Consider the following 16,395-nt stretch of genomic DNA (forward strand, 5'->3'; position numbering starts at 1 on the left):
GGGGCCGTCCCAAGCGGTGGCTGCGATCAGACGTACCTCGTACGCTCGGTTGTCAAGTCCGTGGAGGCCCAGGTACCTCTCGGAAAATGCAGACGCTGGACGGAAGCAGAGGGGAGCGTTAGCCCTTGGCCTCGGCCCCTCGGACTGTGAAATAGCTGGAGTAAAGCCCCTAGAGAGCCTCGATGAATTTGAAAACACAGACTATGTCGCATGTATTCCATGGGGCGATCATTCTAGGTTATTAAAATCTGGAATTAGGCGAGTTCCTGTATGGTTTTCAGCTGAAATGTGCACGAATCACTTCCCAAAGATGAAAGCGTCAGCCGTGAGCCTCCGGGCCCCCAGCCCCTGCTGCTGTGTCCCTGCGTGCAGCTGGGGCTGATGGCCAAGCCTCCCTGCGGCCCTGACCTGAGTGCCGGCTCTCACAGCCCGAGGAGAAGGCCTGTCCCACACTTAAACCAGCAGTAACGTCACAGAACCATTCATGTTTGGGGAAAAGAGGCTGGCTGACCAAAGGGCAGGGACGCCGGGAGCCTCAGGCCCGGATCAGTGACCGGAGAGCCAGGTCCAGGCGGGCGGGGGCTGGGCCCCACACCTGGGGTCGCACAGTGGAGGGGGGCCTCAGGTGCGGGGAGCAAGGAGGAGCAGACCCCCGGGACCCTCGGCCGCGAACACCCCCAGGCTGAGAGAGACACGGCTCAGGCTCTGCTAGCTGACCCTGGGGCACAAGCAGAAGGCTGGCGCTGGGGGTGGCGTGCAGGGAGCTCTTTCCCTCCGCTCCCACCATGCCCATGCTGCAGGCGGACCGCTGGTCGTTTCAGCTCCTGGTCTCATGTTGGGGAGGATGATTAAGGGACGCGGGTGGGTCAACCCCTTTCAGAATAAGCAGCTTGGAAAACCCCCCGCCCTGCACTCCCAACTCAGGCTGTCTACCAGGCGTCACCGCTGCCCACACCTCCCCGAGGGGTATCAGATGAGGCCCTGGGGTGTGGCGCGGGGAGGGTGTGTGCCCACCTCGTCAGGACCCTCACCGTAGAGCTTGAAATCCGTGATGGGGGAGAGCGCGGATCCGCAGCTGAAGACTGGAGCCTGGCCGTCGCCCTTGGCCGGGAGGAGGTAGGTGCTCAGGTACCCGCCGTAGTCCTGGGGGCGGGGACAGACAGGGGGCGGGGCTCAGCAGCGCTGCCGCGGGGCCCTTTCTTACACCCGTGGTGGATTCACCTTATGTCGATGTTTGGAAAAGCCAATACAATATTGTAAAGTAATCAGCCTCCAATTAAAATAAATAAATCTATATTTTAAAAAGTCGACATTAAACATCTCCAGGGGACGTAAAAAGAGGGAACGCAAACACCTCTCCAGCTAAACGCACCGTGAGGCGAGCTCCCTTCCGAGGCCTCGTGTTCATGCGCCCTGAAGGCGGAATCTGATGGTCACGTGGAGTGTGACCGTGCGCTGGAGAACCCTTGTGCGTGTGCACGACTGTCGCGTCCTTTCAGTCCGGCGCCTCCAGCATACCACTGCTTGCTGCCTTCTCTGTCTACAGACAGAGTCAACCCATCTTCTCTGATTTTTTTTTTTTTTGGCTATACTAGGTCTTAGCTGTGACCTGCGGGATCTAGTGCCCTGGCAATGGGCCAAACCCCGGCCCCCTGCACTGGGAGTGTGGAGTCTTGGCCACTGGACCGCCAGGGAAACCCCCATTTTCTGTGCTTCTGAGGACAGGCCCATGAGGAGTCAATGTCAAAGGGCTCGGGCACAGGCCACCACAATGCTCTGCTCAGGGGCCTACACGGGACAGATGTCCACACGTGTCTGGCACGTGGCCAGTCCTTCGGATCTGGTGTGGCCCTCACTCTGGGGTTGAGATGGAATACCACAGCGTGAGCCTCCTTGGGAGAGTGAGCATGACACCGGGCCTGCTGTGGGTGCAGGTTGGCCCAGATGTCTTCCTGCTTCTTGGCAGGCCAGGAGGGAAGTGGGCACACAGGGCATGCTTTGATGAGCAAAGGTGGGAAGGTGTTAAGGGTGTGGGTGTGTGTGCAGGGGTGTGTGCTGGTGCGGGAGGGTGGCGAGACATCTGTGCCAAGCTCACTGCAGAATTAACGGGTTTTGATCGTAAGTTTCTCCTTCAGTAAAACAGGACTATCTTTCTCTTAACGACATAAGAGTCTTTTTGCAAATAATGTTCACGGTCAAAGAAATCGCCAAATCTTACAGGTCATTTTGCAGCTTTTTTTTTGTAAAACGTTGACTGATCACACCAGAGGCTGGTGAGCACATGCAGTACTGGAACTCTGCTGGGAACCCACTTGCTGCTGGTGGGGATGCCGAGTGTTACAGACTCTGTGGAAGAGAGCTCAGTGGATCCCTCCAAAACTGAGCATTCCCTTATCATATGATTGTACACTCCTTGGTATTTAAGAAGCTGAAAACTTAGATGTCCACAAAAACCTGCACAGGGATGATGTTTTATTCATCACTGCCACAGCGACTTGGAAGCCACCAAGATGCCCTAGAGTAGGCGAGTGGATAAAGCATGGTGCATTCAGGCAGTGACTGTTTGGTACTAGGAAGAAATGAGCTGTGGGAGGGAAAAGAGACGTGGAGGAACCTTGAATGCATATCGCCAAGTGAGAGAAGGCAATCTGACAAGGGCCCACCCTGTAAGATTCCAGCGCTATGACGTGCTGGAGAAAGAGAGCCACCGTCCAGTCGGTCAGTCGTGTTTGACTATTTGCAGTCCTGTGGACTGCAGCACGCCAGGCTTCCCTGTCCTTCACCATCTCCCGGAGCTTGCTCAAACTCATGTCCATTGAGTTGGTGATGCCATCCAACCATCTCAGCCTCTGTTACCTCCTTCTCCTCCTGCCCTAAATCTTTCCAGCATCAGGGTCTTTTCCAATGAGTTAGCTCTTCCCCTCTGGTGGCCCAAGCACTGGTTTCAGCTTCAACATCAGTCCTTCCAATGAATACTCAGAACCGATTTTCTTTAGGATGGACTGGTTGGATCTCCTTGCTGTCCAAGGGACTCTCAAGAGTCTTCTCAAACACCTCAATTCAAAAGCATCAGTGCTTCTGTGCTCAGCCTTCTTTATGGTCCAACTCGCACATCCGTATATGACGACTGGAAAAACCATAGCTTTGACTGGACGGACCTTTGTTGGCAAAGTGATGTCTCTGCTTTTTAATACACTGGAGAAGGAAATGGCAACCCACTCCAGTACTCTTGCCTGGGAAATCCCATGGCCAGGGGAGCCTGGTGGGCTGCAGTCCATGGGGCCTCAAAGCATCGGACACGACTGAGTGAGCGCAGTACATGGTACAGCTTTATCACAGCTTCTCTTCCACAGAGCAGGCGTCGGGAAGGGGAGAGCCATGAGCAGGTGGAGCACAGGGACCTGAGGGCAGTGAGGCTGCCCAGGGCGGCCCTACAGTCACGGACACGTGGCACCGTACGTGTGTCTGAACTGCAGACGGTGCAGCCCCGGGAGTGAGCCCTATGTGAACTACGGGTTCTGGGTGATCGCGGTCCATCAGTGCACGTTCACCAAGTGTGAGAAGAAAGGTAGCAAGTGGCAGCGATGGTGATGGGGGAGGCTGTGCAGCTTGCGAGGAAACCGTTCAAGTTTGCTGTGGACTTGAAACTGCTTTAAACAAAGTCTTTCGCGAAAAAAAAAGTGTGGAACACATCTTTCCCAGAGGACTCAGGGCCTTCTAGGATCTCAGCGAGCGTGTTCTGGGCCCCGGCACCACGCTGTCCTTGGGGGTGAGCTGCAGTCCACAGGCAGAGCTGCAGGACGCAGCTGGGCCGATACCTGCAGCTCCGCCGGACCCGCCCTGGCTCCGGGAGCTCCTGGGCTGCATGACGAGGGAACACGGAGACTGGGCGGGGCCCACACTCACTCAGGTGGGCCTGAGAAGGGAATCAGGGGACTTCCCTGGTGCGCCAGCAGGTAGGAATTCGCCTTGCAAATGCAGGGGTCGCAGGTTTCATCCGTGACCTTTAGGGGGTAACTAAGAGCCCACATGCCTTGCAGCAACTAAAGCCCAAACTGCAAGTCTCGAGCCCTAGAGCTGTGACTAGAGTCCAAGGGGCACGACACGAGGCCCCACAGGCTGCAACTAAGACCTGAGGCAGCCCCATTAAAAACAACTATACAAAAAAGGGAGAAAGAGGGGAGCATGCCCACCAGCTACGGGGATCAACGGTTGTTCCTCTGAAGAGACGCAGTCACTGAGTCCATGAGCTTCTGTCTGAGGCACTATTCAGAGAGGCCAGGGACCCACTGGGCACAGCGGCCGAGGAAGGTGCAGGGGCCAGGGCTGGGTCCAGGTGCCCACCGTGGGGAGGGGCCAGGCGACGCGGGCCAGGCTCCCGGCAGCGGGGGCACGCTGGGGGAGATTCCCAGGCTGGACAGAGGCTGAGCCCAGCCCGGAGCCTGGCCTTGAGCTGCGGCCAGTCTGCCGGGCAGGAACGTCTCATGGGGGCAGTCAGTAGGGCTATCACGGCAAGGTCTGCTGTGGGTCATCCAGCCTCCTCGGAGCCTCACAGGCTGGGAGTGGGCTTTCGATAGGACGGACTGAGCTGAGGACTCTGTCCAGACTCAGGTCCGACCCCGGGGCGGGCCCTGTACCGCTGCACCTCCTGGGGCATTCTGGGACCCTCCATGGGGCGGTGTCGCATGTCTGATGCGTGAGGCTCCTGGGCAGCGCTGGGCTCAGAGGTGATGACCCAAGAGTTTGCCCTCTGGTTACCTGTTCAAACCCCCACCTGCCGTGAGGCCACTCCAGGCCCCTCTGTGGGGCTGTTCTCTCAGCGGGAGGACGGTTCTGCCTGTCCCTCTGTGCTCCTGCCGTGAGCCCAAGAGCCCACGGTCCAGGCCTAACCACGGTGGGGAGAGCACCACGGCAACAGGAGGTGGTCTTCCAGGGACCCGAGGCCCAGTCACGGGCCCCACACCCGGCTCCGGCCCGCAGACGTGGGGCGCCCGTGGACACTTCACCGGTTTCACAGCGCAGGGTGTGAGTCGCCCCACCCACTCCCTTCCTTGTAAGGGAAGCTAGTCAATGAACATGAAAGAAGAAAAGTCATGTCCAACTCTGTGCGACCCCATGGACTGCAGCCCGCCAGGCTCCTCCATCCATGGAATCTGCCAGGCAAGGACGTTGGAGTGGGTTGCCATTTCCTTCTCCAGGGGATCTCCCCGACCCGGGGATGGAGCCCGGATCTCCCGCACTGCAGGCGGACGCTTTACCGTCTGAGCCGCCAGGGAGCCCTTCCAAAATGAACACGGCCCCTGCACACAAGGACGTCGCAGCGGGCGGCAGTGGCGACGGACCTGCCTGCTAGTGCAGGAGACGCAAGAGGCCTGGTTCGGTCCCTGGGTCGAGAAAATCCCCTGGAGGAGGGCATGGCAGCCCACTCCAGCATTCTTGCCTGGAGAATCCCATGGACAGAGGGCCTGGGGGAGCTACAGTCCACGGGGTCACAAAGGAGTGGTCACGACTGAGCGGACACACAGATTCAGTGCTGCACATGGCAGGCGGATTCTTTACCAGACGGGCCGTCCGGGAAGCCAGCGCTGCTCATTGAGACACGGACACAGAGACCCCGCCTCCCCCTGTTCCGGGCGCCACGCTGAGAACCCAGCAGGCTGGTCCTAAAAGCAGTCAGGAGCCTCACGGAGCACGCCCAAGGGATCTGCTTCTTCGTGCCTTCCTTCCAGATGATGTGAGAAGCTCCTGAGGCTGGGGGGTCTAGATGAAGACCCCCCAACCCCCCCCCCCAACCCCTGCACCAGGCTGAACATCCAAACTCTTTTTAAACAAGAACTGCTCGCCCGTGGCGGGACCAGAGGCATATCCTACGCATCAGGGTTCGGCCGGGTGACGAAGCGGGCGGGGGCCAGAGCAGGGGGTGTGGACCCCAGCCGGCAGCTCACCTTCCCAAATACGGCCACGCGCGTCTTGTCGATGTACGGCTCCTTCAGCATCACCCTGCAAGGCCAGGCAGAGAGGGAGGGGTCAGTGCGGCCTGGAACCCAACCCGGGGGCTGGAGCTGGGCTTTCCCGCCCTTTTCAAAGATGCAAGCCCTCTCTTAGAGGAAACACTGAGACTCTAACTGTTGGCTGTGCTTACGCAGTGCCTTGGACGCACACGTGAAGCACTCGAGGCTCCCGTGCGTCGCCACGGGGCAGCCGGGCCGGCAGAGCTCCCAGGTTGAGAACTGGGGACTCACAGCAGCACAGGCCGTGGGCCCGGCTGGGTCCCGTCTCTGCCACGGTCACCCCTTGGTTGGACCACGCGAACCTCAGGCTCAGGGACGGAGCTCTGAGGTCCGCAAGGGTGACTAGGCTGTATGTCAGGGCACTGGGCCCTCCACCTGGGTGCCCTCGCCCCCAGCTCCTGGGAGGGTCCCTGTCGTGGGCAGAATCTTTCTGCCTTGAGCCTCCCGGCAGGGCTCCATCTGGACATGCCCAGCTCGGCGCCCGGGGGGTGCTGCCTGGGTCCTGCCTCGTCCTCTCACTGTGGTCCCCCGGGGCCCCTCATTTCCCCCACGAAGTGGCTGGAATCGTCCTGGTTTCTGGACCCTCCTTCAGCAGCAGGAGTGCTGCCAGGAATCTATCTGCTGCTTCTGTCCACTTGCCGCCACTGCGAAGCCTCCCTCCCCTGCTTCCCATCACCCCTTTGCGGGTATCGCCCAGCAGTTATTTTCTTGTGTCTGCTGGCTGGAGCGCCCGGTCACTTCTGACTGCCTTTCTCAGTCTGGGGGACTCTAAAACTCCTGAGCCTGGGCCCCAAGAGTGCGCGGTCCCCCAGTCGGCTCTCCAAGGGTCCCAAGCCCCAGACCCGGCCAGCCCTTCAGGGTTAGAGCAGCGCTTCTACGGTGATGTCAGAAGCCCATGGACCCCCAGTTCCTGGGGCTGGGCGGGCCAGTCCAGAGTGGAACAGCAACTGCTCTGACTTCTTGCCATGATACAAATTCAGGCGACTTCTGTGCCCTTGGTACAGTCAGCCCTCTGCATTCAGGAGTTTCACATGCACAGATTCAACCAAATGCTTATTGACACTATTAAGGAAGAAACCCAGAGAGTTTCAAAAAGCAATACTTGAATTTGCCACACTCTGACAACTATCTATATAGCATTTACATTATATTGACAACTCCTCCCTCCTAAAACACCCCAGAAAAATTCAGGAATCCAGAGGGAACAGAGATAACACAGTAAACAGAGGAAAAACCATCACTAACATATCTAGAAAGAGAAGAAATACTGAACCAGTAAGACAAGAAGACTTTACTCTTGGGTAAAGAGAGAAGGTTACGGATTTTGAAGTGTCATGTCTGCCAATAAACATTAAGAGAAAGGCCGGAAAATAGGAGATAAAGGGATGTTGAGAACAAACCCAGAAGCACCAAAACCAGTACAATAAAAGCTCCAGAGAGAAACAACAGAGAAAGGAGAAGTCAGCAGCACAGTACAGTGAAACTTTCCGAGGATGAGGACGAAGGACAATTAGTCTCTGGGCTGAGGAGTCCCACACCAAGCGCGGACGGCTCAGCATGCCAAGAGCAAAGAGGTCCTTCTCCCGGAAGGGAGCAATAGGCTGTCTATGAGGATTAGCAAAAATAGGAAGATCAGCAGACGTTTCTCACTAGCAACCCCAGAGGGTGGATGATTCCAGGGCCTTCTAGACAGAGATTACTATCTACGTAGATTTTACATCTAGATAAGCAATAACCTCAAATGTGGGACTAGAATAAAGACATTTTGTAATGTTTTCTAGATTCACGAAGGACAAAGTAAATAAAAAGGGGGATATATATCTGTTGTTCTGTGGCATGAGACCCAGGGTGCGTGCAAAGCCCCCGACCTAGGGACGGTGTGGCAGGGCAACAGGGGTGACCTGCAGACACCTGGTCCAGGTGGAGCGGGAGAAAGGGATGCGGGAATCGACATCATTAGCAGGGGTGGTGAACTGATGCTTTCAAACTGCGGTGCTGGAGAAGACTCTTGAAACCAGTCAATCCTAAAGGAAATCAACCCTGAGCATTCACTGGAAGGACAGATGCTGAAGCTCCAATACTTTGGCCACCTGATGTGAAGAGCTGACTCATTGGAAAAGACCCTGATGCTGGGAAGATTGAAGGTGAGGGGAGAAGGGGATGACAGAGGATGAGATGGTTGGATGGCATCACTGACTCAATGGACATGAGTTCGGGTAAACCCCAGGAGATGAAGGTACCCAAGTGAAAGACAAAGGTGCCGTCCAGGAAAAATTAAGTGAGGTAGCAGAAAGCAGGGCATGAGAGCCCACGGGGTCTGCAGCCAGCACCATGCAAGCAGTGATCCTGCACCTGTGACGGCTGACCTCACCGCGCAGCTGATGTACCATGCCTGGGAGAATGATGGTCCTCACTTGTGACAACCAGAAGTCGAGTGATGAGCAGTCGTGACGTGATGACAGCCATGTTCAGAGAGGCGGAAGCAAACGCTTGATGAAGGAGGTGAGGGGGTCGAGGGCGGCTGCCTCTGCAAAGCAGGGCTGGTGGGAGGGTCGGGTGAAGGGCAAGGGAACTGGTGTGGTTGATTTATGCATTTGTTATGGGTTGAATTCTGCAACATATGTTGGATTTCTAACCCCTCAAACCTCAGTGTGGGACCACACCTGTCGATAGGGCCCACTGCCGATGTGATGAGTAAGTCAGGATGAGGTCACACTAGAGTGGTGTCCTTCTAAGGGGAGAAGAGACACAGAGGCCTCGGGAGGACACAGCCCATGAAGACACAGGATCGCAGGGATGGGTGGACAAGCCAAAGATTGCCAGCATCCACGGGAGCGGGAAGAGCAGGCAGGACCCTCCCCACCAGGCGTTAGAGGGAACGCAGCCCTGCCCACACCCGATCCTGGCTTCCAGCCCTAGGAGATGCAACACTTAACACCTTGGCTTATTTAAAACATGGTGCAGGTGCCATAGGGCAGCCTGGCAGACTTCAGGTCACATACACACACCCACAGACACACACACACACAGCCTAGGTCGACCTGCAAAGCACGCTAGCCACACCCACACAATGGAACCACTGAAGACCCCTCTCCAAGTTTCTGAATTCTCTCCTCATGACCCCAGTCCCTGATACGCTGACGGGGCTCGAGGACCATCTGGTGAAAGGGCCCACCCGCTTCCAGCGGGGTTCTGCTGCACGGCCGGATGTCCAGACCACAGGGGCTGGGACTGTGTCTGTGGGTACCACGGTGTCCACCCCAAGGGGCCTTGGTGCTGGGGTCTTGGCTCCATTCCAGTTCATAAACTATCTTGGACTTTTGCTCGCAGCCCTGTGTGCACATCCACAGGCAGCCTCCGATCTCTGGCGACCGGCCCAGCAGCGACTTTACCTGGAGGGTCACTTCCTGAGCTGAAGCCACGCGTCACGGTCACGACCCTCACCTGTAAAGTGCTTGGGAGGCTTCTGGGGAAGCAGTGTTTCCAACATCAAATATTTTTATGATCTTGTTGCTGCCTGTGCTCAGTTGCTCACTTGTGTCCGACTCTGCGGCCCCATGGACTATAGCCTGCCAGCCTCCTCTGACCGTGGGACTCTCCAGGCAAGGAAACCGGGGTGGGCTGTCATCTCCTTCTCCAGGGGGTCTCCCACCCGGGGACCGAACCCGGGTCTCTTGCATCTCTGCGCTGGCAGGCAGACACCTTACCACTGCACCACGCCCGCGCCCACTAGTCGCCAGGCAGTTCCATGAGCTGGCCCTCTCCAGGGCAGCGGTGGGGCCTCCAGACGGGGGAGCGCGGTTTGGGCTCCGGGAGCACTCCTGGACGCTCTCAGCTGCAGCGCAGGGCAGGGCGCCCTTCTCGAGGGAGCAGGTGCAGCGCTCAGCTCCACCCCAGGGTCTGCAGAGGCCCCGTGTGAGGGGGGAGAGACTCTGGCCTCCAGAGGCACGTCTGGGGACGGCGGGCTGACACCCCGGAGTGGCAGTGCTCATACCTTCCGGCCTTCCCCGTGTCCACGCCATCTCAGGCTGTCCCCACCAGTGGCCGGGGTGCGGCCCCCGCTGGCCCCTGTCAGTCTGGCAGAGACGCTCAGGGTCCAGGTGCCCCTGGAAGCCGATTCCTCCCTCTGTCTGTCCTTCCCTGTGTCAGACCCCCACGGTTGGAGGGCTCTGCCCCGCTGTGCTCCAGCCTGCGTTCTGCACAAACACGCCTCCTGCACGTCCGAGCGTGTCCAGGCACGCTGACGCAGGCGTCATGGATCACAGAGCTGCCCCCAGCACTTTTGGAGCTGGGGAACCTTATAGCCAGAGACTTGACGAGACACGAGCGCGGGGCGGGTGGGAGAGGTGTCATGAAGCTTGCCCTTCCCCACACGTGTGTGGCAGCAGCAGAAAGTTGGGGGTGACGCAGGGCGCGTGGCCCAGCCCACTCTCCTGATGTGTCCATGTCTGTCCCCCTGTTCCTCACCATCTCCAAGTTTGCCCAGGTTCACGTCCATTGAATCGGTGATGCGATCTAACCATCTCATCCCCTGTCACCCATGTCCCCTTTTGCCCTCAATTTCCCCAGCATCAGGGTCTGTTCCAGTGAGCTGGCTCTTTGCGTCACGTGGCCAAAATACTGGAGCTTCAGCTTCAGCATCAGTCCTTCCAATGAATATTCAGGACTGATTTCCTTTAAGATTGACTGGTTGGATCTCCTTGCAGTCCAAGGGACTCTCAAGAGTCTTCTCCAACACCACAGCTCAAAAGCATCAATTACTCTAGCGCTCAGCCTTCTTTATGGTCCATCTCTCCTATCCGTACACGACTACTGGAAAGACCATTCGACCTTTGTCGGCAAAATGATGTCTTTGCTTTCTAATATGCCGTCTGGGTTGGTCATAGCTTCCGGTTATTCCTCTCTCCTTAAATCTCCCTGTTTGAATGTTTCCCGCCAGGGCTCTCTCCCAGAAAACTTGCTACACTGCTACCAGGTTCTCGGTTCTGAAGATGAAGGTGACTTTGCCACCTCCTGGCTGAAAACCCTCTGAGGGGACGCTGCTGCTTGGAGAGCAGGCGGCAGCTCGGAGGATGGGAGGGGAGGCGCCCAGTCCAGCCGCCCACCCCTCCCCGCGTCCCTGGCCTACGTACCGCGTGGTATTTACAGCGGGGGGCCCTGAACTGCCTGCACCCCTGCATCACCTGGACCTTCGCTCACAGTATTTCCCGTGTGGAATGTGCATCTCTCATTTCCTGCGGACACATCCTTATTTATTAATCCTTTGAGGTGAGGTCCTGGCCGGAAGCCATCTCCTTGCAGGAGCCCCTCTGGGCGAGGCTGTGCTCCCCCCTGATGCCCCGAGTGCCCGTTCACATGCCCGGCTCCTCCTCCATGGAAGGAGAGACCTGCTGGGCTCCCAGACCAGGGGTGGGGAGCCCCGGGGAGTGAGCATGGGGGGCTGGCCTCATGGTTCCTTAAACTGAGAAAACCGGGCTATGTCTTTCTAGTGAGAATACAGACCCAGATGCTAAGAGAGCTGAGTAAACTTCCCACGGCTCCAGGCACGTGGGGAGCAGCCTCCCGAGGTCCACGTGGCTGGGGTGGCTTGTGCTCCTGACCCCAGAAGCCTCAGTGGCTTAAGAGTTGGCCAATTTTTCTATTTTACTATGATTTTCCTGGAACTGGTTCTGCCTTGTTTTTGAACAGATGGCCGATCAATCCCTTATTTTTGGAAACACCGTGGGTGTGAAACAGCCGTGTGCCCTCTGTCTCTGCTCGGAGGAGGGTGGCCAGGCTAGCCATGCCGGCGGGGTGCATGAAGGACGCTGTGTCCTCCGCCAGGGCCTCTGGGCTTTGGGGGCAGTGTCAGACCAGGGAAGGTGAGGGCAGGGGGCAGCGGCAGGTGGGGAGGGACAAGAAAAGGGGGGCTCAGGGGCGGGGGCTCTGCCGCCACCCGGTCGCACCCCTCCTCCCCCCGAGCCCCACCAGGGCCTCGTGCTTCTCCCCAGGAGACGCTGCAGCACCGGTGCCGACCGGGCGCCACCTGCTCCTCCTCCTCCTCCGCTGGCCGAGCTGTCACTCGCTCTTCCTTCCTCTGCCCCAGCCCTCTGGGTCTCGGGAGAGGGGGCGGGGCTGCCCCACTGCTCTCGTGGGTGATTGGTTTTGGGCTCCTGGGGAGGCTCCTCCCTTCCCTTCTGAAGGTTTCTGTAAGTGGATCAAGGTGCTGAAGGCAGGTGCTCTGGCAGCCATCCTGTGAGCATGAGGAGCAGAGGCTCAGCGGTGCTCCATGCTTGGCTGAGATGAGAGCTGGAGGGAGCCAGGCCTGGGGCAGACCCTCACCACTGGGTCTCCAGCTGACAAACCTGATGCCTGACGCCCGTCTGGACTCCAGAGCCAATAGGGTGCCGTGTCTGTAAAGCACGTTTGATGTTGCATGTGTGTTTGTGTGTGCTGTTGATTTTCAGGCAAAAGTATGGCAACGGATGCGCCTTCCCAGACTCTCGGGTCCTCAGCCGTCTCTCCCGCCCCGATTTTCTGCCTGTAGCACGTGAAGGTCCGGCCGCGTGGCCTGTCTCTCCACCAGCTCACAACTCCCTTGAGGAGAGGGTGCCATTCACTCACTCACTCACAGTTTCATCCACTTAATACTTACTTACTGAGTACACGTCACATGTACGTACACATCACATGTATGCACACGTCACACGACATCAATCTTTCTAAAAACAAGAGAGAAAATGTTCTGAAAAGTCAGGAGAGTGAAACCTCGTAAACCTCCAGAGTGCAATCGTGATGACTCATGGGCTGGGATGTCATGCTGTCTTACCGCCCTTCAGTCAGCAAACACTGAGCCACCTGGGCGCTATACCACACTCTCCGAGGCCCAGGGTCCAGCACCACGCACCCGGATCTCAAGGAGGATGACTGCCGTGCCCACACCCTTCCCGTCCCTGCAGCACCTGAGTCCGTGTGTCTCACGCCTCTCCCACGTGAAGTCTGCCGCGTATGCGGTAACCTGGGAAGACCCCACCTTGGCCGACGCGCCCGCAGGCCAGTGAGCGGCACAGGTCCCTGACAGCTCTCATTCCGGGGTGACAATAACATCCAGTCAACACCTTTGCTCCTCGGCCCCTTCTGTTTCCGGAGACTCTACCGGCCCTGCCTCCGCGAGCGGGACGTGGGAGAGCCATAAAAACTCGGAGCGGGGCTTCCGACCTGTCTGCTGCACCCCTTTCTCAGGAAGGAGGTGACCAGCTACATGGGTCACCTTCTCTCTCCCTCTCCCTGTCCTCCCCCCATGACCAGTGGCCAAGGTCTGTGACCACAGCACCGGGAACCCACAAAGACCCACGTCGCGGTCTCTGCACCTTGTCGCAATCAGCAAAGCTGAAAGGCCACCAGCCATGCGACGACTAGGACCCTGGCCTTTGGGAGCGTATCGCTTGCAGGAATTCACTGGGGAATCACCAGAGACTTCTGGGGGTGCCTGCAAAGCACAGGCGGGATGTGTGCACCACCAGGAAACAAGGCTGCGACGCACCCTGGGTAGAGAGGCGACCCCCCAACCCTGTTCCAATGGCGCCGTTGGGGTGCTCACCGCACGGCCTCCATCTGGTCCTTCTCCTCCAGGGAGCCCAGCCTCCGCCTCACCTCGTGCAGCAGCCTGGTGCCCTGGAAGCCGCTGCCACGGCCGTCGCACTTGACCACTACAGCCCCGTGGCTGCTCACCATCACCGTCTCCCAGGTCACCGCAAACTTCTCGGCCACACTCTGGCTCCCCGGGGTGCCGTCCCTGGAAGAGACAGGTCAGGCCTGAGCACGCAGCTACGGGGCGGGGGGTGCGGTGACTGGTCCTGCAGACTCGGGAGCCTGGGGATGCTTTCCTGGGGCAGAGCCAGCCCCCACGCCCGGCTCCACACGTCCGCACCCCCCAGCATGAGGACGCTGAAGGGCCCATTCCTGGGGAGAGACCCTGGACAGTCCTCCCCTTCCCCTCCTGCCTGGCTCCCACTACGGCCCGCCTCTCCCGTCCTTCCCGGGCGGGTTCCCAGGCTGCCCCCTCAAGTGCCCATCATGTGAGTGACCATGTGGTGGTACTCCTTCCGGCGGCCCCTGGTTTGAGGGAATTAGGGGGCTTCCCTGATGGCTCAGACAGCAAAGAATCTGCCTACCATGCAGGAGGCCTGGGTTCCATTCCTGGGTCGGGAAGATCCCCTGCAGAAGGGAATGGCCACCCGCTCTAGGATTCCTGCCTGGAGGGTCCCAGGTGCGTGCATGTGCTCGTATGCACGTGCTGTGTACTGGTGTGTGCGTGTGAACATGTGTGTGTGTGTGTTGTGTGTTATGTCCATTTGTGTGGTGTGTATGTGTATCTGTGTGTATGTGTATTTCCGTGTGTGTGTGTGTGTTGTGTGTTATGTCCATTTGTGTGGTGTGTATGTGTATCTGTGTGTATGTGTATTTCCGTGTATGTGTGCATGTGTGTGTAAGCCCATATATATGTATATGTGTGTGTACATGTATATGTGTGTATGTATGTTTATATATGTATGTGTCTCCGTATATACGTGTATGTATATGTTGGTGTATATGTGTATGTCTGTGTATATGCATATGTGTGTGTGTCTGTATACATGTGTATGCATGTATGTCTGTATATATGTGTGTCTCTCTGTGTGTGTATATGTGTGTGTGTCTGTATACACGTGTATGTGTGTATGTCCATATATGTGTGTATGTGTGTATGTCTGTATATATGTGTATGCATGTATGTCTGTATATACGTGTCTCTGTGTGTATCTGTGTATATGTATGTCTGTCTGTATATATGTGTATGTTATGTCTGTGTATATGTGTATGCGTGTTTGTGTATAGGTGTGTGTGTCTGTATATACGTGTATGCGTGTACGTCTGTATATATGTGTCTGTGTGTCTGTGTATATGTATGTATGTCTGTGCATATGTGTATGTATGTCTGTGTATACGTGTGTGTGTCCGTATACATGTGTCTGTGTGTCTCTTGCTGGTGAAGTGCCCAGACAGTGAGGGGAGAGTGTTAGTGGCAAGCTGGGCAGGACTGTGTGTCCAGCCAGGAGTCTTCGGGTGCAGCCTTGTCACTGAGGGCCTGTCTGGGTTCCAGGGGCGATGCACAGAGCTGTCGGGCTCTGGGCGCCTCCCTGGGTGCTGACTCCCCGGGGGCCCTGGGGCAGCCCCAGTGCAGGCCTCTGCCCTCCCCTGGCCCTTTCTTGCGAGTCTCCCTCGCCCCACGGCCCCGTGCACACCGGGGCAGGAGCCCGGGGCAGGACGCAACCCCGTGGGAGGTGCTTGCAAGGCTCTGCAAGGGGTTCTCAAAATGCGAGCCAGAGGCTTGCCAGTTAGCAGGGGCAGATCTGAAATCATCCTGTGGGGGACACTTGGTGTTTGAGGCTGCCTGGTGGTGCAGGAGGGGCTGTTGGCTCCTGTGAGCCCCCAGCCAGGCCCACCTCGTTTTCTGGGGGCCCCAGGCCCTGCCTAATGAGGTCAGACTCCCAGTCAGCTTTCCCGCTGTCCCTGGGCTGCTGGGCGGCCATGGCAGCAGGACCCATGGGATGTGACTCAGCACCTGGGTTCAAAGCTGAGAACCCCCCGAGGCTGATCGGGCCCTGCTTTCCTTTAACATCCGGGGTCACCGGTAGTTAGAGACAAGGGGCTAAAATCGCTTTCTGATTTTAGTTTGCAGCGGGATTGGGCTCCCCTTCCCACCTTCTTGAGAGTTTGGTCCTTTTCCCTGGGATACTTACACCACCAGGAGCAAGGGGTAGTGGGCGGTGTCGGTGAAGGTCGCCGGCTTGAGGATCTGAACGGGCAGGTCTAGGCAGAAACAGAACACAGGGCTGCACGTTAGGGGCCAGGAAGGGAGGGGTGGGATGGGCCCCCAGGGGCCTGGGAGACAGACAGGGTGACTCCCGCTCCCCCTGGACTTGGACAAAGCACCCAGTCAGTCTCCTTGAGGCTGAGTTTCTTCAACTGAGGGCTTCCCTGTGGCTCAGATGGTAAAAACAAAAACAAAAAGCTGCCTGCAATACAGGAGATCTGGGTTTGATCCCTGGGTGGGGAAGATCCCCTGGAGAAGAGAATGACCACCCACTCCAGTCTTCTTGCCTAGAGAATCCCACGGACAGAGGAGCCTGGTGGGCTACAGTCCGTGGGGTCGCAGAGTCAGACACGACTGAGCAGCCAACACTTTTCTCCACCTGAGGCTTAAAGGAAACCTTGTGTGGAGGAACGTGTGGACAGACAGGAATGCCTGGGCCTCCGTGGGCTGCGCGCTTGCTAACAGCAGAGTTCCAGGCAGGGGGAGTGAGCCCCTGGAGTAGCGTGCGCTCTGTCACGAGGGACTCCTGCATCGTGCAGGTAAGTGGGG

At 57.7% G+C, this 16,395-nt stretch overlaps 1 protein-coding gene across 3 annotated transcripts in view; it reads right to left on the bottom strand.

Moving 5' to 3' along the window:
• The window catches only part of DPP6 (dipeptidyl peptidase like 6), a 974,485-nt gene that overhangs the window by 4,312 nt on the left and 953,778 nt on the right, over positions 1-16,395 (bottom strand). For all 3 annotated transcript variants that reach the window (XM_018046661.1, XM_018046659.1, XM_018046660.1), the window contains exons 19-23: positions 15,773-15,842; positions 13,591-13,785; positions 5,946-6,000; positions 1,032-1,143; positions 37-95 (exon numbers count right to left, since the gene is read on the bottom strand). In XM_018046661.1, the coding sequence (XP_017902150.1) occupies positions 37-95; positions 1,032-1,143; positions 5,946-6,000; positions 13,591-13,785; positions 15,773-15,842 (491 nt within the window). The remainder of the gene's footprint in view (positions 1-36; positions 96-1,031; positions 1,144-5,945; positions 6,001-13,590; positions 13,786-15,772; positions 15,843-16,395) is intronic.

This window comes from Capra hircus, chromosome 4 (assembly GCF_001704415.2).
Source record: "Capra hircus breed San Clemente chromosome 4, ASM170441v1, whole genome shotgun sequence".
Taxonomy (NCBI): domain Eukaryota; kingdom Metazoa; phylum Chordata; class Mammalia; order Artiodactyla; family Bovidae; genus Capra; species Capra hircus.